At 33.8% G+C, this 26,202-nt stretch overlaps 1 protein-coding gene across 9 annotated transcripts in view; it reads left to right on the forward strand.

Moving 5' to 3' along the window:
- Positions 1-26,202, forward strand: part of LOC119562545 (nipped-B protein) — a 265,532-nt gene that overhangs the window by 18,061 nt on the left and 221,269 nt on the right. For all 9 annotated transcript variants that reach the window (XM_037875745.1, XM_037875741.1, XM_037875740.1 and 6 more), the window contains one exon: positions 7,926-8,104. In XM_037875745.1, coding sequence (XP_037731673.1) covers positions 7,926-8,104 — 179 coding nt within the window. The remainder of the gene's footprint in view (positions 1-7,925; positions 8,105-26,202) is intronic.

Here is a 26,202-nt window from a genome sequence, read left to right on the forward strand (position 1 = left end):
ACATAACCATATATTGAGTAATGGCACGGGTAAGTGGCGCATTTCAATCTCGCTTTCTTGCTTGCATATCTGTATTTCCCTTTGGTCCCTTTAGCTGAGTAACGGGTATCTGATAGTCGAGGTACTCGACTATAGCGTTCTTCGTTGTCTTTCTTCTTGCAATCTTTCTTTAAAGCACTTAAAGCATTTACGTACAAACTCTTGTTTTGAGTTGAAGCTTTTGGATCCTTCTGCCTCAGCAACAAGCACTTCATTCTTGTAAGGCGACTTGTATGGACCGCGAACCTTCTTGTATACTTCGATCTGCTCCTTCAAATCCCTTATGGTTTTCGCCTGAATTGTTTCGCCTTATTTTGTTTGCCTTAGCATCTGGAACTGCTTTCACAAAATACTCTATCAAAATCTCATCGTCTAGGTTAACTGGCTTGGCTATTTCCATCAAAGCATACAAATATTCCTGAAGTGTCTCTCCTTTTCTCTGTGCACGTTGACCTAGCTTGCGATAGACCTCAGCAGATGATATTTTAACAGCAAATTCGCTACGCAACGCTGCCTTAAGAGAATCCCAGCTGCGAATGTTAACCTGACTGTGAATGAGCGATTTTGCAGCCCCACTGAGCAACTGCTTAAATAAAATAAATAGTTGAAGCTGGCTCCACTGCACAGTCAAAGCACATTCCTCCAACTCCTGAATCCACTGCCTCCTATATCTGGACTACCTGTACCTGCGAAATTTGAAACACTGCACTATAGGCTGGCTGAACACTTTGTGGCCAAAAATCCGTTTTTCGAAAGTCGTTAATACTAAAATCTAGTGACGTCAAAGTGTTGGGAAAACATCAAACTTTAATGTAACGTAAAAGAAATTTTAACAGAGTCACGATCTGTTAAAATATCGTTAAAACAGCTGTTCAGTGTCACGGGCGCACGAAAGCTACTTTGCGAAAAAAGAGTCGGTTTAAAATTATAAAAATAAGGCACCAAACTAAGTTTTTGTCGAACAAGTTGTAATGGCATCGAAAGAGAGCGGTTTGTACTATATGTTTGTGGTCGTCACAAGTTGGATTTGTTTGTGTTGTCCCTGTGATTGAGTGTTTTTAATAGTCGCTTTACATGTACAAATCTACAATAAAAACTAACCTTAAATAGATATATAAAGTGAGTTTCACCTTAATATTTACACTGTCTTGTCGGTAGTTCAGTTCTTGATCATATGAATGCAATCCTAAAGTGCACTTTTGCGCACTTTCGACGCAATTTATCTTTTTAGGTCACAACCTCAGGTTGGGCAATTCAGAATTGTTCTGGAGAGACAAAGCGTGAGAAAGAGTAGGCCAAATTTGACAGATTTATAGCTTCGATAGCTGGTTCAGATGTTTATGAGGATGTTTTAAAAAAACAAAGCGAAGCTTTTTGTTATAGATTGTCCCGCAAATGGACATCTTGCAAAAGACATTTAAATCATTTCAAAAGAAAGTACTCAACTTGGCTTACATCCCACACTGAGGTTTGCATAAATAGGAGGAGATCGACAGGCAGGCCAAAATTGACTTATTTGTTGTCGGGAGCAAGGGTTTAGAGAAGAGCAGCTTCAAATTTAATGAAATCCACGCCTGGACATATTAAATTATTAATAAATTCAGCTAATTCGGCTGCGCGTAAGGGCGGTAAATCAGATCTGGCATATATTTTTAAATTGTTGGCTATCTGCCCTTAAAAAGCCAAGAGCATACGCACCTTAATAAGTCAGCTCGTCGCGAAATTGGAGAAAATACCAGTTAACGACGCACTAGCTCTTCTCTTAGATCAAAATTTAACAACAATATATCTCAATTAGAGATCAAACAAAAAACAACCTTTTTTCGTACTTCGAAGTTGCAAACAAATAGAAAGTGTGCCGCACGAATGACTCTGTAGTATCCGACACAAAAGCAGAAGTGCCTTTGCAAAGTTAGCTTAACCACACAGCTGCCCGGATTCTAAATTTACAAAAATGAGTTCTTTCGAAAATAATGAAATATCAAGGGACAAACTTTTTAAACTGTTTTAAAAAAAACAAAGCGAAGCTTTTTGTTATAGATTGTCCCGCAAATGGACATCTTGCAAAAGACATTTAAATCATTTCAAAAGAAAGTACTCAACTTGGCTTACATCCCACACTGAGGTTTGCATAAAAAGGAGGAGATCGACAGGCAGGCCAAAATTGACTTATTTGTTGTCGGGAGCAAGGGTTTAGAGAAGAGCAGCTTCAAATTTAATGAAATCCACGCCTGGACATATTAAATTATTAACAAATTCAGCTAATGCGGCTGCGCGTAAGGGCGGTAAATCAGATCTGGCATATATTTTTAAATTGTTGGCTATCTGCCCTTAAAAAGCCAAGAGCATACGCACCTTAATAAGTCAGCCCGTCGCGAAACTGCAGAAAATACCAGTTAACGACGCACTAGCTCTTCTCTTAGATAAAAATTTAACAACAATATATCTCAATTAGAGATCAAACAAAAAACAACCTTTTTTCGTACTTCAAAGTTGCAAACAAATAGAAAGTGTGCCGCCCGAATGACTCTGTAGTATCCGACACAAAAGCAGAAGTGCCTTTGCAAAGTTAGCTTAACCGCACAGCTGCCCGGATTCTAAATTTACAAAAAAAAGTTCTTTCGAAAATAATGAAATATCAAGGGACAAACTTTTTAATAGCCGAAACTCACAGGTCATTCGAACTACAAACAGAGATTTGCAGGTCCACAGAAGTGAGATGTCGATGGAAGTATATTCGCCACAACAGTTACTTCTTTACGAATGATTGATTCTAGCGGAAATATATTATGGAACAATCAAACTCCACAATCTATCAGGTTCTGCTGGCCTCTAATGTTGGAATTCATAAAGGAAACAAAGGAATGCATAATAAAGGAGCATACAAACTTGGAGAAGCAAATTAAGAGTTTGCAGTCTTCCAATTTTTTTTTTAAATGGGAAAACTTTTTATTTAACGGTTTATACTTGACAGTAATAGATGGAAAAGTATTAAACACACTGACAGGCACCAGATCAACCCAAACCTGTCCCATATGTGGGACGACTCCACTGGATTTTCTGAACAATAAAAACTTCAAGTGTGAAAAGTTTTTGCCAAATCAGGATAACTTAAAGTACGGGTTAAGTCCAATTCATTGCTGGATTCGATTCTTAGAGTTTATTGTAAAGGCGAGTTATAAAATCGTTTTAAAAAAGTGGAGAATGGCCAATGATGAAGACAAAAAAATAATGGGTAAAGGGAACAAAATGATTCAACAATTATTTTGGGAAAAATTTTACTGAAAATAGATAAACCAAAGGTCGGAGGACTCGGTAGCACAAATGACGGCAATACCGCTAGTGGAGCATTTAATGCACCAGAGATTTTCGCGGAGATAACAGGCATTGACGTAAGCTTAATAAACAACTTAAGAATTATTCTTATATCTTTGTCGTGCCAATTGCCAATCAACGTCACCAAATTTCAAAACTTTTGCTATGCTACCGCAGAAATTATAATAGATAAATATCCTTGGCTACCCATGACCGCCACGGTTCACAAGATCCTCATTCACTCAAGTGATATTATTGAAAATACAATGCTTCCTGTGGGTTACTTTGGAGAGGAGGGTACTGAGGCCAGGAATAAAGTCTATAAATCGGATAGGCTAAATCATGCGAGGAAAAGCAGTCATAGCAACAACTTGAAGGGCGCATTCCAAAGATCTTTGGATACCTCAGATCCGATCATTTCATCGGTAAACCTAGCGAATCGAATAAAAGTACAACACAGATTGCGTCTTCCAAATGAAGTACTAGAATTGCTTGACAGTCCCTTAAGAAGCTCCGAAGACCACTCCGAGGATACTGAGGACGATCACCTTTAGTTCACGGAGATGGAACTTGATACCGAAGAAGATGTTACAAAACCATAATATTAATAATTGTAAATGTCCAGGGCTTTTAAAGACAACTTCTTAACATGTAAAAAATGGGCGGTGCTACACCTTTTTTCTAAATATATGTTCATTATATCAATATAAATAATATATAATAAAAAATATACACCTTTATATTATGTTTTGTTTTTAGGGTAAGTATTTTCTTATCTATTTTTATATTATTTTTAATTATATAACAAGAATTTTCTTCAAAAAAGGGGCGGTGCCACGCCTTTTTTCTTGTAATTTGCTTATTATAAACCCAAATATAAAAACCGAACTCAAATATTTGGTTTTGCTTGAAGTTATTAATTTTGGCCACAAAAAGTGTTCAGCCATCATATAGTGCTGCGCAGCGCAGCTGGGTGCCACGCCCAATCTAACGCCCACAAACGACTATAACACTAAAACCCGTCTAGCGCCCACATTTATTTTTAATATTTTGTAAAAATTAAAAGGGAATTTTTTCTTAGATTCAATATGCCAAAAATTATTGAAATCGGATTACTCATTAAAAAGTATCTCTGTATCTCTTGTTTTATCTGAAAGGAATAGATATTTTTTACACCCGTTACTGGTAGAGTAAAAGGGTTTACTAGATGTGTCGGAACAGGTAGATAAAGTATATATATTCTTGATCAGCATCACTAGCCGAGTCGATCTAGCCATGTCCCTCTGTCCGTTTCTACGCAAACTAGTCTTTCAGTTTTACAGCTACCGGAATGAAACCTTCCCAAAAGTATTTCGTATTTCTATAGCATGTAGTATATAAGTCGGAACGAGTCGGATCGGACAACTATATCGTATAGCTCCCATAGGAATAATCAAAAAAATATTTTTGAAAAAATGTAAACAAAAATTTTATCTTCTGTGTTTTTGACATATTAACTTCTACTCTTGGGAATAGCATTATTTTAGTATTTCAGCATTTCGAATACAATTTTAGAAATATCAGACAACTAATCTTGGCTTCCATAGAAATAGACGGAAAAATAATACAATTTTTTGTTTGAAAAATTAGGACTTAATTGTTTAATGACATAGTATTTTCTTCTCTTAGGGTTATCATTACTTAGATATTTCAGAATATTAAATTAATTTTTTTTAATTGGATGTCTATATGATGTAGCTGCCATAGGAATGATCGGTTAATTAATGGTAAAAATAGAAAAATAATTATAACTTCGTTATTTTGTATCCAACTCGCCTCTTTTCCGGTAAATAATATTTGTTTAATATTTCAGAATTACGAAGTTTCCCATAAAGTATATATAATTTTGATCAGCATCACTAGACGAGTCGATCTAGCCATGTCCGTCTGTCCGTCCGTTTCTACGCAAACGAGTCTCTCAGTTCTAAAGCTATCGGGCTGAAACTTTTCCAAAAGTCTTCTTTATTTTGCATGTAGCTCCCATAGGAATAATCGGAAAATATTTTTTTTTAATTTTATCTTTGGTGATTTTTAACATACAACTTCCTTCGCTTGGAAATAATATTTTTTAATCAGTTCTGAATTTCGAATTAAATTTGATCAAAATCGGACGACTATATCATATAGCTGCCATAGGAACGATCGGAAAATTGGTGGGAAAATAATATGAAACAAATTATAGCTTCGGTGTTTTTTGACATATTGGGAATATCATATTATACTATTGGGAATATCAATTTTTGTATTTTTAAATTTAATAATTATAATTGCAAGGGTATACAAACTTGCCGAAGTTAACTTCCTTTCTTGTTACCATTGATTTGCATACATTGACCAATTTGGAGCTCATTGATATAGGGATAGATAGAAAATCGGGTTGATGTAAAGATCCGACGAAGTGGACCTCCCTGGAAATGGCAATGCGTCGACTCATTTCTTTCGAATCTCGAAAAGCACAAGACAAGGCATTAGGATAATTCTTGGATCAAGAGATTAAGAGATACGAACAACTTGAGCAACAAAATCGATATAGCGTCGCTTGTGATCGGTTGTGTTTATCGTGTGGTCCGCTTTTTCAGTTATACGCGGTTTTTTACTTTGTGCTTTGTGTGTTTAGATTTTTTTTTTCCGTGAGTCAAATTGACTGAAGCATTTTTAATTTTTATAAATTAATTTGTTTTATTTTGATATATAAGACTGCCAATAAAAGATTGTAAGTTTGGATCTTCGCCTAATGATGTTTTCATGTACTGTCGGCTCTGCAATACAGTCATTCATCCTTAATGGGTTGGACTTGTTGGCAGAGTTAAGGATTATATTGATATGCGTGTCGGGTGCTAACCTAACATCGGAGAGAACTCATTCTCATAACATCCACGACATTGAATTTGTTAGGGTAAAATTTTTTATGTAATTCTTATCTATTTTTGAAATCTGTTATAATATTTCACATGGAAATGACTTAACAATTCACGAGAACCATTAGTTTGCAATAAAATCTTCTTTCTAACAGTTATCTTTTGTTTTTTTTTTGGGTAACTTAAATATCGCTGATATTTCTTGCTCCCCTTATACTGACTACACACCCGATACACCTTTATCCGTCCACGACTTTGTTGATGTGCATTTATAATTACCGTTACAGCAATTACGTTTTACACGTAATTCATTAAATAGACAATTATATTTAGTATTTGTTTTCGATCCGATGAGCTACGGTATGTAGAATTGACGCAAGTGTCCCAAAAGACTGGTATCATGATATCCACATTGGAATTAATAAGACTAGTTTACAATATAATATTTTGGAAAAGCTCCAAGAAGAATGATTGTAGCTCCTGGTAGAGTTGGACCCCTGATCACAAAAAAGAAGCAAAAAAACATTGTGGATTTTCTTTGACACTGAAAGGCGTCTGTTGATATCGTAAAAACTAAGAAAAAAAGTTTTACATTTTTAAAGTTTGCCGAGCTTGCTCACAATATACTCAATATTCAAAAATCATTCGAGGGGTTTTATAAACTAACTCATTTGCTTCAGCCTTAGTTTTGTTATTATTCACATTTTCTGTGCCGTCTTTTTTCGTGTACCTACCTTCCGAACTAGAAATTTCCCCTAAAATTGCGCTCGAGGAAAATTCGCGATTGGTTTTCTTTGTTATCTTTTCATCAACGTTAAACAATATGACAAATATATGATTTAAAAAGTTTGCATCACCTTTTGGCATAATAGAATGTTAATAAAGTGTTTTTATACAAAAATATACACTTATATAGATCTATATTTTGATAGAGCGATAATAAAGGGGAAACGCGCATAGCCCAAACCGTAAGAGCCAGAGCAGCCAAAAAAGAATTTTTTAAAAATCATTTTGCTTATATTTTCTTTAATGATTTTTTAAAAATGTTTAGAAACATGAATTTGAGCCATATTTTCTTTTTTTCATACATTTTTTTTGACATTGTCACCTTAAAAAAGTCATGAAAAGCATAAGCAAAATGATTTTTATAAAAATTCTTTTTGCAGTTACTTTTATTTTTGTTTGAAGAAACTTTTTGCATTAAAAAATTGAAGTTTTCAAGTCGTGGAAAAAAAGTTTAAAAAGTAGATGTTTACACAAGTTCTTCCTTTTTAATAAGTACTGAAGGGGTTAAGAAATGTATTGTATCATTCAAACGGCATTTAATTTACCGAGCAAACATGTTTTTCGTAAATATTTTAAGAACGATTCTTTGAAAAATTGTTGAGTGATACCAGCGTGTACAGGAAGAACATATTAGTCTAGAAAAAGTGGTTTTAAAGCTGAACTTTTTGGCTTTAAACTAGTGATACTAGCATCACTTTAACTAGATTAAATTACTAGCTTTTAACTTCGATTTTTAAATGAAAAAAAAAATCTAAAATAAAAAATGTTTCGACGATACCAGCGGAGTTCTGTTACCTTTTTATTATGTATTTTTAAACAAATAAATAAATGCGAAAAAAATTGTCGCCTTCAATATTAATAATTTTTTGTTGTTTTTATATTTTGCAGAAGACGTCGACGAAAGTATTGAGTGCATTTCACCAAAACTTCTTAACACAATGAGTACTGATGTTGCCAAGTTAAAAGCTAAGCATGGTTTAGACTCTATACCGAAAAATAAATTAACCCTTCTTATAAATTATGCAATGCGAAACGTTTATTTAGCCAGGAACTATTTTGCTGGACCGGTAAATATTTGGTTTCAATAATATATTAAATTAACATCTTGATTTTTATACCCCTGCAGAGGGTATAATGATTTCAGTCAGAAGTTTGCAACGGAGTGAAGGAAACGTTTCCGTTCCCAAAAAGTATACATTTGGACCGTTATTTTACAAACCGAAGAATTTTTTTTAGATCTCATATTTGTTTTGCATAAAATTTTGTTACGTATAATTTTCGTTAAGTAAGTAAACACGTAAATCAGTGATTTGGCCGAAAAAAAGAATTTTCTTACTTATAAATTTAAAAAGTTTGTAAAAAGTACATTTGCTTGAAAATCTATTTTTCCAGCTGTAGCTATCCAATTGACTTTGTTTTTTTTTCTTTTGTATTTATATCTCCAAAGCCTCTACTTTTAAAATGAATTTGTCCAAAACATTCATTCTTTAATTTCCTCAAAAAAAAATTACATTTAAAAAAATGTTTAGGGGTTGCTTGAAAAAAGTATTAGTCTTTTAAATTAAGTATATGTGCAAGTTTTTTACTTACAATCGGAATTTCCCTTAAGTTGGATCCATTTTTTGTTTTTAAGATAACGAATTGTTTCTAACAATCTCTCTGATTTCCACTATTAAAATTCTAAGTAAAAAAATAATGTTTTTCTTCCAAGATATACAATGTTCACTTATTTACTAAATGGTATTCGTAAAAAAGTTTCAGACGAACCAAAAAGGTAAACAATAATATTTTTGGCGAAATCCGTTCGGTTTGTAAAAAAAAAAACGGCCCATATTCTTGATCAGCATCACTAAACGAGTCGATCTAGTCATGTCCGTCTGTCCGTTTCTACGCAAACTAGTCTCGCAGTTTTAAAGCTACCGGAATAAACCTTCCCAAAAGTCGTATTTCTATTGCAGGCAGTATATAAGCCGGAAACAGCCGGATCGGACAACTATATCCGATAGCTTAAACCCATAGGAATGATCAAAAAATGATTTTAAAAAACTGTCAAATATTCTTTTAATATTTTAGAGTTTCGAATAGTGTTAAAAAGTCGGACGACTTTGTCATATAGCTGCCATAAGAACGATCGCACAATTCATGTAAAAAAAGGAACGGTGTTTTTCTATTTCGGTAAACATATACGGTAGTAAATTAAAATAAAACATCTTAAAATTCCTGTAATTATTTTTTCGTGTTCTAAAAATCTGAAGATTTGTACATATATTGCTCCCAAAGGAACGACCTGCAAGGGTATATAAACTTCGGCTTGCCAAAGTTAACTACCAATGTTGTTATTTAACATTTAAAAAAATTTAAAAGTATGTTGCTTTATGAACAATTTTTAAAACTGTACTTTTAACTAGGTAAAGGGTTGTGACAAACGCACCTTCTACGTACAACAGTACTGATATCCAATTTGGTGACGAAAAATTATCATACATTCGAATAAGTAAATACACTTTCTTAAATTGTCTCATTCGGCCAAAGGCAGCATACTAAACTGCCTTTTCAGAGACATAGAGGACGAGTCTGTGCTTCAGTCGATTAGAAACTAAAAACCTTTAAAAATTGTGTTGTTTTTTTTTTTTTTTAATGATTTCCCGACGAACTAGCGGAACAAACGTTTCTTATATCGAGCTGTTTAAGACCATTTAAATGTTTCCAGGAACTTAAAATATAGCTTGAGTACGCACAAAAAAATGCAATGCACAGGCAGCGTTTGATGTGTCAAAAGTTGAGGAATTGTTTAAAGTTTAAACAAAAGTCAAGTCAAAAATTTTGGGCATAATTTTTAAACTATAGTTGTTGGGGCGGGGTGGCATGATCGCTGAAATAGATGAAGTCCCAAGAACGAAGTTGCGAAAATTCACGTGGGTTCTTTGGAGTTTTTACGCGACGTGCGTGGGCTAGATAAAACTGCCACTCGATTTTTTTTTTTTACTTTTACTCTTCCAAACCAATTACAATTTAAAAGAAAAAAAATTTTTTAAGTCTTGGTATGCAATCCTTTTAGTTTTTGCGGTATCTTTTAATTGGTGTAACACTCGATACGATCGGACCATCAAAGTAGATTTTCATTTTTTTTTCGTAGCCTTCGCAAACTCTTGGGCGCATCGTCACTACGTGGACTGCCGTCTACAGCTATATGATATGGCAGCTAAATATTGCTATACCCCCTGAGTAGAAGAGAAACGGATCAAAACAAGAGAGAACGCTGTAACGAATCGATTAAACATCGACGTTTACATTTTTACATTTTAAATTTGTAACTTTGACGAAGTTCTGGTTTAAAGGCGTAACGTCATTACTTATTCACTGGCGGAATAAAATGTAAATTATTATAAATTTCAATCTCTTAAAGTGTGGGCGTCACAATTTTTGGCGGTTCGTGGGCGTTAACGAATTTTAACCTGAAATTCCAACTCTTCCACAGCGTTCACACAGACAAACTGGCATTGCTAGATCGACTCGGTTAGTGATCCTGATCAGGAATATATATACTTTATGCATACAAGGTGAGTTCCAAAGTAAACAGGACTTTAAAAAAAAGACAGAACAAATAGTTTTTTCGGCAAAATCAATTTATTTTATTCAAAATAGTCTCCTTCTGCTTTAATACAGCGTTTTGCACGGTCCAAAAGCATGTCGAACGAGTGTTTTAGCTCGTTGCCCGGTTTCAACGTTTTCAAAGTGGTCGTGAGGATATAAATGACGGACGAGGCGAAACCCAAAAAATCGCGTCTGGAGAAGTCAAAAGTTAGGGCAATGCTGATTTGTTTTTATGATTCCAAGGGTATTGTTCACAAAGAATTTGTTCCACCCGGCCAAAACGTTAATGCGTTATTCTACCTTGGAGTTTTTAAGCGTTTGGTGCCGTCTCATCGATCGACGCTTGTTTCCGACTATTTGACCAAAAATCACATTTTAACCATCAACCACTCCCCGTATTCACCTGATATGGCACCGTGCGACTTCTACCTTTTCGGAAAAATGCATTTGCCGATGAAAGGAAAGAGTTATGCAGACGTAGAGGCCATTCAAAAGGCACCGGCATACTGGCGGCCATACCGGGCAACGAGCTAAAACACTCGTTCGACATGCTTTTGGACCGTGCTGTATTAAAGCCGAAGGAGACTATTTTGAATAAAATAAATTGATTTTGCCGAAAAAACTATTTGTTCTGTCTTTTTTTAAGTCCTGTTTACTTTGGAACTCACCTTGTATATTTAAAAATAGACAGACGGTAGTACACATAATTTAAGTGACTTAAAAAACAACGTTAAAATGATAACAATTAACAGAAAAATAAATTTCTCACACGTGAAAGAGTATTTTGGTTTGGAGCGACATAAAAAGAGCACAAGTTGAGTGTGTTTCTCTGCAAGAATGTGAGTTAATGCGTCAGAAATAATGGCAAAGGTTTTTACTGTAGCGTGAACAGCGGGCCTTTGACTAGCCAGTCTAGTAAATGCGTTGCCTTCGAGAAGTTCAGTTAATACACTCATTGCACAGGAATTCGCTATAAGACTTTGTTCTCGAGTACAATAATGACTGAAGAAAACAAAGATTCTGTCCAGAATAATCTGGAATCGACAACAGAAGTGGGATCTGAACCAACTCCTCCCACATCTGGGAATCAGTGGAGCTTAGTTCTGGAGCTGGACAAAGCTATGCAGGCATCGACTACACGACTACTACGGTGCTGACGCCAGGCAGTGGTGTGTAACTGTAGACATAATTTTATCGGAGAATCCGTAAACTGGCAGTGGGCTAATTATAGCTCTTAGCAATTGAATGGAGGGAAGCGCTTCGCAGTGGTTTACCCAATTATTTTACGCTGGCCTTGCGTGGAAGCATTTCAAGGAGCTGTTCAAGCACCGACTTGAGACGGAAGAGACACCGGCCGGCATTTTGTTCAATTTCTTTAAAAAGTCGCACTTTTGTCGGCGAAAGCCATGCAGTCTACGCTAGTCGCCTCAAACACCAAAGAGATTGCCGTATCCGCTTTGCTTGCACACATGTCAAGATTTGACAGTCGTCTGCAAGGACTGATTTTCACAATACCCGGAATAAGCAGTTGTCAGAGTTAATGACATTTACGTTGCAAGCAAATGCAGCACTGGCGGAGGGAAAACTCGGAAACTGAGTTTAAGCGAACGAAGCAGTCTGTACTGGTGTGTAATTTTTGTAAGAAGCCGGGCCATTAAATGAACAACTGCCACATGAAGTTAAGACAGGATGAAACTGAAAACCATTTCAAAAAGAGAATAAGTCGCCGCGAGAGGAGCTGACCTGTTACCGGTGTAGAAACGTGGACATTTCGCCAACAAATGTTCCACGGGTTCGCATTATGAGGCGACTAGAACTAAAACACAGCCAAAATGTTTTTTTTTAAGATTTACAAACTTTTTGAATTGCAACTTTAAAAACAATTGTATTCCGCACACAAATCAAAAAGATAAAGTAGTCTGTGATTATTGTGTTTCGGGCAAAGTCAGTGTATAATTTTTTGTTAAGTTTTGACATTTAAGTACAAATTCTGAAAAAAAATAGCATGCCCTTCTGTGTCTGTTCTAAATAAAAAAAATTTTGTAAGCAAAGAAATTTTCTCAAATACTTTAAATATGAATTCCTAGATTTATAACTAATCACCTGTCTCAAATAACTTTTGTTTTAGTTTCGCTGCAAGCGTTTTAATTCATTTTTCTAGTCCAGTTTTAATGGAAAGTGAAGCCGGAGGTATTTGTGTTCGTCGCGTTCTTAACATAGTTATGTGCTATACTCGTGATTTAGAGCTATTGTAATGTCTTAGAAATGTAAAAAAATATCAAAGGTCCAATGTTACATGTGTGTGACCCAAGCACAACATAGATTAAATGATATAATATCTTTTTAAAAGAGAACATTAAATTGCACTAAAAGCCCCAGGCAAACATGCTATCTGCTCTGATTCCCTCTCTGCCCTAAAGTCTCTCATTAACTCTAACAGTCACTTGTTATGTTTGCCATTATATTTTCATTAAAAGATTTGTCATTTGTTACAACTGCCAAGGGCAGATCTTTATTTAGCAATCGTCAAAATATGAATGACTTACAGCTAGCTATTTGCGGCTACGCTGCCTGCAAACATTGGCAGCGGCTTTCATATATGTATATATCAAAGTATATGCTCGCAACTGTTGCTGACACTAGCACTTCCCATAAGTTGGGCTCTGAGGCGCATTCATATTTCGGCTGGCCGCAAAATTTTAGCGGGCGGCACTTTTGTATTTGTTTAAGTACACTGTAACACAATATTGGTGTCGGTACAGTGGGTACTCGCTACAATGATACATGCATACTACATCTCCCTCCTTTTGAAAAATAACGTAATTCTATGAAGTTATTTTCTTACTATATGTATATGAAATATTAATGAACATCTTGTTTTATAATAATATAATATATATATATATATAAATATATATATTTTTTTTTAATGTGTTATTTATTTAATTTATTATTTTTTTTTTCGGATCAGAAAGTATTATTTATTTAAGTATTTTTTTTTTTTAATTTTGTATTATATTTCCATTATAATTATGGTTCTTAATTTATGTATGGCCATACGTGATATATTTATAAGAGAACTAAAGTGATTACGAAATAAAAATTTTTTAAAAAAATGTATATATTTTATATTTTTATTTTATATTTTATAAATTTATATATATTTACATGAGTCGTTCTTCGCCCGAATAAAAAAATCAGGAGATTTTTTATATTGGTTGGTTATTCTTTATTAGAACGTTGGAAAAAGACTAATTGTATGTTACAGAATTGGTTAGAATGAAACCTCGGTTTGCGTCTTAGAATTTACTGTTAGTGCATTAGGTGACGCAATCGCAAGTGGATGATGCGATCGCCACTTCTTTGTTTATGTTTACATAATTCGGTCTTTTTAGATTTTGCGATCTTATTGGATTTTTACGTTTATGGAATTACGTCATTGTTGACAATCGGACTTAATCAATTTTCTTTGTTTGCTTGCATTGCGGGATCTCGAGCTTCTGTATCGTTTTTAATCAAAGCCGAAATTGGCGATTCTGTTTATTTGTGAACGGTTTCGTTCTTTAAACTGGTGGCCGTTGAGAAATCGCAGTGCAGACACGTCACTCCCCCATCACTTAGACAAAATCGTATGGTTATTTATGTGATTTTGGGGTATAGTTGTGGTATTTCTTGTAACTCTTGTGTTTCTATTGTTGGGTCGTCACCTTTTGTGTTATTGTATTTTATAAGTATTCTTTTAGGTATTTCCTTAAATTTATAAAGTAGGTACAGTGATACACTTAATATTAAGAGACCCAGTGTTACAATTACAATTATTTTGTAAGTCTGGTTTTCTTTATTTTGTTCAAAAAATATTTCTTTTGCTTGGATGTATGATATTGGGTCTAATTTGGTGACATTATTTCTTGTGTATATGCTTTGTGTGTAGTCAGAATTATAATTGCTTATGGATAAATCGTTAATTGCAATTGAGCAATTGTGTATTTTGATCATATTGTTTCCTTCAATTACAATTTCATTTTTAATACAATTTTGATTTAGTATAGTTTTTGACAAATTCCATGTAACTATGATATTTGGTTCGACATAATTAATTTGGGTAGTTAATAGCGTTTTTGTGAACCTGCAACTAGTATTTGTTTGATTAACAAGACCTAAAAGACATGCGTTGGTAACAGGTTTTTTTGTTTCTTTGTTATACAAACTATTTCTGTACACGTAATATTTGTTTTGGGTGTTATCTTGTAATATTTTATTATTTTCATCTGGATAAGGTAATATTTCGTATACGGGAAGTTTCTTTATTTCTCTGGGTATGTGGGATATAATTAAAATTTCGTTTGAATCTGACCTAAGCCAAGTTGAGGTTTTTATGTTCAGAAGTATCTCAGAATTAATGTTTGTCAAGTAGTCGTGTTTTAATAACTTTGGATTGAATATTCCTAATCTTGCTAACTGCATTCCCATTTCCAGGTCTTCAATGTATTCTGCGAAATGTTCTAAATTAAAAATCAATAATTCAAGTATTTTTTCGTTTTCGTTGTATTCGAGATGCTTGTTTATTATATCGATGCCTTTGTTAACTGTATCGATTATATTATTTAGTTCGTTTACCTGTACACTGTTTTGAGCTATTACATTGATTTTTTCTTCTAATTCTTCTTTATCATTATTGTCTAATGTTCCAAAAAGATATTTGTAAGCTGTTCCTACAAAATTAGCTAATCCTCTTTTGTTTCTTTTAACAATTTTTAACCCATTCATTTCTCTTTGTAGTTTTTCCGTTAAATATTTAATCTGTATTATTTCCTTAAAGCCAAACGCTTGTGATAGCAAATTTTTGTAAGTTTCTTCCGTTTTTGTAATATTAATTGTGAAGCAATGGTATTCAAAACTATCTGGGATGTTGATTGTGTCGGTCATAAATAATAAATAGCCATTGTATGATTTTATATGGTTAATTTCTATAAATTGGTTGTTACCCATTGGCATCATTATTATTAACATTGATGTCAGAAAGATGAAAGTCAAAGCGCTGGGTCTTGATCTGGGTCCTCCTGCAAATATTTACTTTTATTAACTTTCTTTTGTCTCTGGAAGTTTGTTTTGTAATGTTTTATTTTTCGACCTCTGTTAGTTTCCTCAAAATGATCATTATCTATTTGTTCTATATTTCCTGTCTTTTTATAAGGATTGTGTAATTTCCCGTGAATTATGGGAGCCTTTCTAAATTTGGTATTTACCTCAAAATGTTGTCGTTTTTTATTAAGTTGTTCTATTTTAGCTTCTTTTATAATTTGGCTATTATATGCAGGGGTACCTGCATAAATAAAAATATCAGCTGGGGTTCTACCTGTTGCATTGTGTTTTATTTTATGATTGTAAGTATACAGTATTACTTCCATTTTCATAAGTTTATTTTCCGGATTGTCGCTGGTCTCGATCACACGTATTTTTTCGTTAATTGTTTTGTGTAATCTTTCTACATCTGATACTCCATTTTTACTTGTTGTTATCTGAATATTTACTTTTTCTGTGTCCAGCCAATTTTTAAGCGCTATACTCATAAAAGCACTATCCCTATCTGTTTTCAAGGTTCTGGGTTTTCCCATTGAATTGAATATTCGAAAAAGTCCTCTTTTAACTTCCATCCAGTCCTTTCCGTTTAATTCAATCGCGCTTCCAAATTTTGAGTATAAATCAATACAAGTTAGATAATTTTGATTTTTGATCGTGTAAATATCTGCGACGTAAATTTCCCTACAAAATTCTGTTTCTGGAGTTGTTTTTAATAAAAGCGATGTTTTTCTGTGTTCGGTTTTTGCTTGGTTACAAACATTACACTCATTAATTAAATTCTGAATTAAATTCTGGTAGTCGGGATAATAATAGGTTTCTTTGAAAAGCCTTACCATTTTTTCAATTCCTGGGTGCAATAGTTTTTCGTGGTTGCTAACAATAATTTCTTTAAATTCAGCGTAAGTTGTTATGTCCTGTAATTTAATTACTGCTCTTACAATTTTTGTAGTAGTGTTCATAACCTGTTTAAAAGCTTCTTGAATGATTTCAAAATCAGAGTCGTGTTCGATGTAAAGTGCACTTGACTTGGTACAAAAGTGTTTTATTAATATTTGCTTAGCTTTTTCGATGTTTAATTCATTAAACATTATTTTAATCTTGACTTTCTTAAAATAATTTTCACTTTCTTCACCTTCTGTATTGCTTCGAATCATTTCTACCTGTCTTGCGAAATGATTGATTGGTTTTTCAGTAATTGTTATTAAATTTTCATTATCTTCTTCAGCGCTATGTGCTGTTGCTTTGTTACTGCCATAGTATACTTCGTTAATTTTGATTCTTGACAATGCATCGGCTACGTGATTTTGCTTTCCTTCTAAATATTTTATTTCGAAGTCATATTCTCCTAACCTTATCTTCCATCTTTGCAGTTTCATATTAGGTTCTTTGATATTGTTTAGCCAGACTAACGGCTTATGGTCACTTAATATCTCAAATCTTCTTCCGAATAAATAGGGTCTTAAGGTTTTTGTTGCCCATACTATAGCTAATAATTCTTTTTCAATTGTACTATAGTTTTCTTCATGTGCATTTAGAGTCCTACTAATGTAACTGATTGGTTTGTTATCCTGAGAAAGAACTGCTCCTAATGCAAAGTTGCTAGCATCAGTAGTTAATTGAAACCTTTTTCCAAAATCTGGACAAATCAGTATGGGATCGTTTATGATAAGTTGTTTTAATTTATTGAATGCTGCAATAAATGTATCATCTTTGAATGTCACTTTAGAACCAGCTTTTAATCATTTAGTTAAAGGTTTTGAAATGTCTGCGAAGTTTGGAATGAATTTTCTGTAATAACCGCAAAGACCAAGAAATGATTTTATTTCTTTTTGAGTTTTGGGAATTGGAAATTTATTGATTGCCTTAACCTTTTCTGGATTTGGCATTACCCCGTTTGGTCCAACTATGTGTCCCAAAAATTCTGTTTCTTTTTTCAAAAATTCACATTTGTCTAGTTGTAATTTTAGATTAGCGTTTTTAAGTTTTTCGAAAACAATTTTTAATGAAGTAAGGTGTTCGTCAAGAGACGTAGAGAAAATAATTATATCGTCCAAGTATACAAGGCAATGCTTGTTTATTAATTCACGAAGGACATTGTTCATGCATCGATGAAAAGTTGCAGGTGCATTTTTTAATCCAAATGGCATTCGTGTGTACTCGTAGTGTCCGTACTTTGTGGAAAACGCTGTTTTGTTTATGGAATTTTGGTCCATTTCGATCTGGTGGAAACCTTTAGCCAAATCAATGGTGGTAAAATATTGACACCGTCCTAGCTTGCCTAGTATTTCGTCCATATTGGGAATGGGAAATTTATCACTAACAGTGATCTCATTTAAGCCCCTATAGTCTACTACAAGTCTAAATTTTTGTTTACCTGAAGCATCTTCTTTTTTTGGTACTATCCACAATGGACTGCAATAAGGTGATTGGCTGTGCCTAATTATTCCTTGCTTTAACATATCCTGTATTTGAGACTCAACTTCTTTTTCAAATGAAAAAGGATACCCATACGGTTTTTTATAAATTGGATTTTCATGATGAGTTTTTATTTCATGCTTAACAACATTCGTAAAGGTCAAATTTTCACCATCACGATATTGAATGCATTTATATTGGTTAATTAATTTTAATAATTTAACTTTTTCTTCTTCATTTAAGTGTTCTAAGCGATAACTTTTTCCCTCTGCTAATTCATTTTGAACAGCATAATTTATTTCATCAGTATAATTTTTAGATTTTAGCAATGCCTCAAAATCATTTATTTGTGTTGGATTTTTCAAACTAATGTTTTTATGTAAAAAAATGCGGCCACTAATAGTAGTGCGACTATTTAAATAATCAATATTTGCCTGGTTTGCCTCTAGTAACTTTCGTCCTAGTAGTATGTCATAATTGGAAGAAAAGTCGTGAATATAAAATATTTGTTCTTGAGTAAATAAACTATTAGGTGCAACTTTTACAAATTCATTTAGTTCATAATGACCTGTCATAGTGCGTATAATTGTCGGATCTTTATGTATGCTCCCGTTGAGAAAATTCTTTTTCATTAAGTTAATTGATGAACCGGTATCGACGAGGCAACGATAATTATGATTATTTATAGTTATTTCTATGTATGTAATTGGTCCGAGGCTTGCATTGGAAAATTTTCATTTTCATTATAAACATCTTCTTTGTACTCCTTATTTTGTTGATAATTTTCGTCTACTTGCATTCTTGATTGTCCACTATTACTTTCTCTGACTCTCTTTTGTGATTGGTTGGGTACTGAGCCCGATCGTCCACTTGGCCGTTGGCTTTGATTCATTGTATTATTTTGCTGTCCCTGAATTAAATTTCTTCGAAACTCTTGGTAACTTCCCCTATTTTGGTCAAAAGTATTATTTCTGTTATTCGATTGGAACCTATAATTTTGTGGAACCATTCTTTGGGGTTGGTTGGGGTGTGGTTGAATTGAAAGAGCTGGGCCAGGATTAAATTGTTGGGTGTTGTACAAATTAGTGAAAGGGTAGGGGTTACGTGTATAATTTGTTTGTTGATGCTTTTGAATTTTATTAACATTGATGTTATAATGTTTTAAATTTTCATTTTCTTCGTATAGCCCTTCTTGCTGAGCCGCTTGTTTCAGTTTAAGTACTGTTGAAATATCGCTTCTTGCTAATGTCATAAAAATTCTATCAGGTAATTTTCGTTGTATTAGGTTCTTTGTAGTCCTAAACATTGCTTCTGTGTACAATATTAATTCATTTGGATTTCCCTCAAGTTCTAATTTGTTGCTTATAACTAACTGCTTAAGCTCGATCTCGTTACAAAATTTTCTTAGATTACCTTGAAAATTAGTATTGTATAATCGCCTTAATAGTTCCTCCACAGGTGTTTGCGTTTTGTACTCGTCGATTAGGGCTGCTCTAAGATCTGGCCAGTTGTTGACTTGTAGAACTTGCAGAATCCTCTGGGCATCACCGGTGATTTGAAGTTCAATTGCTCCAAATATAACGCTTGTCTGTCGATCATTGGTTGTAGGATACAGTCGCAAAAGGTAGTTAACTCTTCTGACAAAGGTTCCTAGGGTAGATGGATCTCCTTCAAACGTTGGAATATTCCGGATTTGGGACAAAAGCTGATTTAAGTTTTGCTCCGTCAATGGGTTGGGTGCCACACCAATTTGTGGTTGCCCTTGAGCTGGTGGTTGTTGGTCCATTTTGTTGTGTTTAATTAAATTCCACTCAACTTTATTACTGACCGAATTGGATTTATTCAGTAGTCGATTGAAATTTAATTTTTTATATTTTTTGTTCAGTGCCTTTAATTTGCACTTAGGTTCTTTTGCGGATCTCTTAGTTGCACTTCCGAGTCGAATAAATTGCTTACTTGTGGGCAATTCCACGCGCTGATCTGGATATCCTAGTTGTTTAGAAATATCCTTTTAATTGATCAGTAAGCTACCGACTTTGTTTTTTCGCAAGGATATTTTTTTTTTTTAAAGAGATCCTACCGACTGCGCCATTTACATGAGTCGTTCTTCGCCCGAATAAAAAAATCAGGAGATTTTTTATATTGGTTGGTTATTCTTTATTAGAACGTTGGAAAAAGACTAATTGTATGTTACAGAATTGGTTAGAATGAAACCTCGGTTTGCGTCTTAGAATTTACTGTTAGTGCATTAGGTGACGCAATCGCAAGTGGATGATGCGATCGCCACTTCTTTGTTTATGTTTACATAATTCGGTCTTTTTAGATTTTGCGATCTTATTGGATTTTTACGTTTATGGAATTACGTCATTGTTGACAATCGGACTTAATCAATTTTCTTTGTTTGCTTGCATTGCGGGATCTCGAGCTTCTGTATCGTTTTTAATCAAAGCCGAAATTGGCGATTCTGTTTATTTGTGAACGGTTTCGTTCTTTAAACTGGTGGCCGTTGAGAAATCGCAGTGCAGACACGTCACTATATATATATTTTATTTATTTAATTTATTTTTTTTTCGGATCAGAAAGTATTATTTATTTAAGTATTTTTTTTTTAATTTTGTGTTATATTGCCATTATAATTATGGTTCTTAATTTATGTATGGCCATACGTGATAAATTTTTAAGAGTGATTATGAAATAAAAATTTTTAACCTATCCTTATGTACTGTTTGTTTTTTATTTTTGTTATTTGAAATTACTGTTATCGTTTTCTGCTATACTTTCAACCTTATAAGGTTCAGTATACAAGGGTGGTCAAAAGTATTTTCACAAAAAAAAAGTTAAATATATTCATAATTTGAACTTACATCTTGTTAACTTTGGCATCAATGGAAAGGTAATTTAAATGCCGTTTGAATGATACAATACATTTCTTAACACATTCAGTACTTATTGAAAAGGACGAATTTGTGTGAAAATGTCCTTTTTGAACTTTTTTCCTTGACTTGAAAACTTAAATTTTTTGATGCAAAAAGTTTCTTCAAACAAAAATAATAGTAACTGCAAAAAGAATTTTTCAAAAATCATTTTGCTTATATTTTTTATAATTTTTTAAAGGTGACACTGTCGGAAAAAATTTGTATGAAAAAGAGAAAAATATGGCTAAAATGCATGTTTCTAAGCATTTTCAAAAAATCATAAAAAATATAAGCAAAATGATTTTTGAAAAATTCTTTTTGCAGTTACTATTATTTTTGTTTGAAGAAACTTTTTGCATCAAAAAATTTAAGTTTTCAAGTCGAGGAAAAAAGTTCAAAAAGGACATTTTCACACAAATTCGTCCTTTTCAATAAGTACTGAATGTGTTAAGAAATGTATTGTATCATTCAAACGGCATTTAAATTACCTTTCCATTGATGCCAAAGTTGACAAGATGTAAGTTCGAATTATGAATATATTTAACTTTTTTTTTGTGAAAATACTTTTGACCACCCTTGTATTTAAAGTTTAGCTTATGCCCTGTTTCATTTTTCAATAAAACCTGATCTCCTATTTTTAAATCAAAATCTAAGGTGTTTTTGTCATATCTAATTATACCCGTTACTCGTAGAGTAAAAGGGTATACTAGATTCGTCGGAAAGTATGTAACAGGCAGAAGGAAGCGTTTCCGACCCCATAAAGTATATATATTCTTGATCAGGATCACTAGCCGAGTCGATCTAGCCATGTCCGTCTGTCCGTCTGTCCGTCTGTCCGTATGAACGCTGAGATCTCGGAAACTATAAGAGCTACAATACTGGGATTTGGCATGCAGATTCCTGAGATTCCTGCGCAGCGCAAGTTTATTTCAAAAGAGTGCCACGCCCACTCTAACGCCCACAAACCGCCCAAAACTGTGGATCCTACAGTTTTGATGCTAGAACAAAAATTTTAACTGAAATGTATTGTTCTCATCAATACCTACCGATTGACCCAAAAAAAAGTTTGCCACGCCCACTATAACGCCCACAAACCGCTCACAAACTTCAAAAAATCGTAAATATGAACGCGGATATCTCGGAAAATATCAAAGATAGAGAAACGGGATTTCAGATTTAGATTCCGTAGGCTTGAGCGCAGCGCAAGTTTGTTACGCGAATATGCCACGCCCACTCTTACGCCCACAAACCGCCCAAATCTGTGGCGCCCACAATTTTTATGCTAGATAAAAAATGTTAACTGAAATGTATTGGTCTCGTCAATACCTATCGATTGATTTAAAAAAAACTTTGCCACGCCCACTCTAACGCCCACAACGCTTAAATCTGTCTACCGCCGGTAGGTGGCGCATTTGCTGCTTGCATATCTCCATTTTCCTTTGGTCCCTTTAGCTGAGTAACGGGTATCTGATAGTCGAGGTACTCGACTATAGCGTTCTTCCTTGTTTTTTGTTTCGTTTTATGAGATTCTAACATTAATCTACCTCTCTTAAATGCTTGTTCTAGTCTAAACTTAGATTCTTTAGCGTAGTCATCTACATTAGAGGTAAATTTGAAGTTTTACCAAAAACTAACTCATATGGACAATAGTCATGTGCCATAAATGTTCTGTGGCTTCGCTCCACGGTTCCTACAGTTTGGTGATGGTGTGCGGTAGAAGTTATGTTTTTGATATTTAAAATTTTACATAAATCTTCAATTATCGAATTTTTATATTCTGTTCCCATGTCCGTTATGAACGTCATCGTTGGACCGTACTTTAGAATAAAAGCTTAAAATATAGCTTTTGCTACTGTTTTTGCACTTTTGTTTTGGATTGGTATTGCCACAAGGTATTTAGTTAAATCGCAGATTAGGGTTACTGCATATTCATTTCCTTGTTCAGATTTAGGTAGTGGACCGATCGTATCCACAATTACCCTGTCAAAAGCCATTTGTGGCGTTTCAGTTATAGTCAATGGTGTTTTTGTATGTTTGGTTGTTTTGGATTTTTGGCATTTTCTTTTTCTTTTTATCTTTGCTAATGTTCTAGCTATGCCTGTATGACCTCCTTGTATTGGATCGTCATAGAATGTAAACAGTAATGCTTCTTTCTCTTTATCATTATTTGATAATAGGGTCACCGGCTTGAGAAGCGCTACTCTTAGAGATTGTAATATTTTATTGCCCATTTTTTTAAAAGATTCTATTGATATAGTGTCAAAGATCTTTTCGCTCGGTGCCACTTTGAGTTTGCTGATATTAAGTATACCGGCTTCTTTTTCAAGCCTTTGAAAGATCTGACCTAAGTCGAGAATTCCATTGGTGTACATATCGCTAACATCAATTCTTGCTATAACTTTTTTTCCATGCTTTAGTAAACATAGTGAATCTGTTATTAGCAAGGTCACTACTTTTCGTACCTCGTCATTTACAATGACTTCGTATACGTTGGGCTGAGAAGCTTTATTTAGAGTTTGCCTAGGCAAATTTATTTTTTCTTTTCCTGCCCAGGGATTTTTCTGTTTACTTTGGTTTCTGGTAGTGACTGTCAGAATTTTATTGTTCGTTTGAATATTCTTTAAATCCGTTATGGTTATTCTTGAAAGCGCGTCGGCTATATGATTGTCTTTTCCCTTAAGATAATCCACAGTAAAATCATATTCTTCTAAGTCTAATCTCATTCGCGTTAGTTTTGAGCTCGGGTTTGTCATCGAAAATAAGTAAGTTAATGGCCTATAGTCTGTTTTGACTGTGAAATGTCTTCCATAAATATATGTTCGAAAATGATTTATCGCCCAGTGGATAGCTGCTAATTCTTGTTCGGTTGTATTTTTGTTGCTTTCTCCTTTAGTAAATGATATTGATGCATAGGCTACTGGTAGTTGTGTGTTATTGTAATCTTGAGTACGAACGGCTCCACACGCTTGTTTGCTTGCATCTGTAGTGTAGGTTTCATCAATTGAATTTTAAGGTATTCGAATGCGTTTTGACATTCATCTGTCCATTCAAATTTAACATTCTTTTTACATAATCTAGTTATGAGACGTGAGTAATCGGAAAATTTTTTAATAAAACGTCTGTAGTAATTGCAAAATGCAACGAATCTTCTAGCGCTGTCTGCGTCCGTTGGGTCTGGGTACTTTTCTAATACATCGTGTTTCTTACTGTCTGGCAAAATACCTTTGTCAGTACACTTGTGTCCAAGGAAGGTCACTTCGTGTCTAAAAAATGTGCACTTTTCTGGGTGCAATTTAAGGTTGTGCTTCCTACATAAACCAAAAACGTTTGTAAGATTTTTAATCATATGCTTTTCTGAACAACCGATGACAATTAGGTCATCCATATACAAGAATGCCTGTGAAGGTTCGATACCTGAAAATGCAATTGTCATCATTCTTTGGAAAGAATTTGGCGCTATTTTTAAACGATAAGGTAATCGCGTGAAGCGATAGGAGCCATTGCTCGTGGAAAAGGATGTTATGTTTCTAGACGTTTCTTTGAGTTCTATTTGATGAAATCCTGACATCAGATCTAAACATGAAAAGTATTTAGATCTACCTAATTGATCAAGAATATCAAAATTTATCTGATAATTTCTTTTTTGGTAATTTGGCGGTAATCCATTACTAAACGCCATCTTTTAGTATCACAATTTGGTAATGATTTTTTCGGGACGATTAGTAATGGACTGTTGTATTCAGAAACTGAAGGTTCTACTATTTTGTCTTTAATTTGTCTACTTGTTTTTCTACTTCGTCTTTTTGACTGTGGGGAATTCTATAATTCTTTATGTATACAGGTTCATCATCTTTCATTCTTATTTTTTGTTTGTAAAAATTATTAGTTGATATTGATTCGGATTCTTTTCCGAATATATCTGTGTATTTTGTGCATAATTCGTTAAGAATTTCCTTGAACTGAGGTGGAAAATTTTTGTTCAATTTCTCTAGAATTTCTTCTTTGCTTACATTTTTATTATATTTAATTATGTCGTAATCGTCCAATGGTTCAATATTCAGTGTATTTAATTGAATGATTGCAGTGTTATTAGTTGTATTTAAAATTCGGACAAGTGTTTTTAGAATCTCCAATGGAGTTTCCAATAAATACACCATTTTGGATTTCTTGGTTTGGTATTAATATATACCTGGTTGCTGAATTTATAGCAATTTTTCGGACTACTTCGGATCTTGCTGGTAGAATTGTCAAATTATTTTCTAGTGTATGATTTATTGGAATATGTATCGGATTATAGAGGTTATCTGGTCTCAGTATGAGCCAATCGTTTTCTGGTTTTAAATCTTTTTGACAATTGTATTTTTTCATAAAATCTATGCCTATGATTCCATCACATGGAATAGGAAAATTTGATGTTACTAAATGAAAAGTATGTGGTATAGCATAGTTGCTTGAAGGAAGTTCTATTGATACTAATCCCTTTGAGTTGGTTGTTCCTTCACCAACACCTGAGATTTGGGTAATATTTGTATAATCGTCATTGTTAAACGAGTCCGAAGTTTCTTTTATTAAAGATGTCTGCACCTGTATCAACTAGTAATGTATAAAATTTATTTGTGTATTCGTTTTTCAGAGAATCGAAAAGGTTGAAATTAAGATTGATAGTATGAACCGTATTCTTTACTGGGTTTTTTATCTTAAGGGTCCGACGTGGTGTGTACCTGTCGGACATTATTATTATTCTGTCTGTTGGTGTTCGTATTTGCATTGTTGGTGTTTCCACCACGGTTGTTTCCTCTATATAACCACGACCTCTATAATTGTTGTTGGTCTGATTATTATAGTTTCGGTTGTAACCGTTATTTTGGTTATAGCCATTATCAAACAAAAACACCTCTTAACGAGGTAAAAAGTAGTGGCGAACGCGCGCCTTTAACAAAAATTTCTGATATCAACAATTGTGACGAAAAATGATATTACATTCGATAAAATAAATAAACTATATAATTTATGATTTCGGCCCGCAACAGTAAATATTTATTTACCTACACGTAGATTTTCCGCTGTAGCGTGCCGAATACATAAATTTAATATAGTTTATTTATTTTATCGAATGTAATATCATTTTTCGTCACAATTGTTGATATCAGAAATTTTTT

The sequence above is a fragment of the Drosophila subpulchrella genome, unplaced genomic scaffold, assembly GCF_014743375.2.
Source record: "Drosophila subpulchrella strain 33 F10 #4 breed RU33 unplaced genomic scaffold, RU_Dsub_v1.1 Primary Assembly Seq57, whole genome shotgun sequence".
NCBI lineage: Eukaryota > Metazoa > Arthropoda > Insecta > Diptera > Drosophilidae > Drosophila > Drosophila subpulchrella.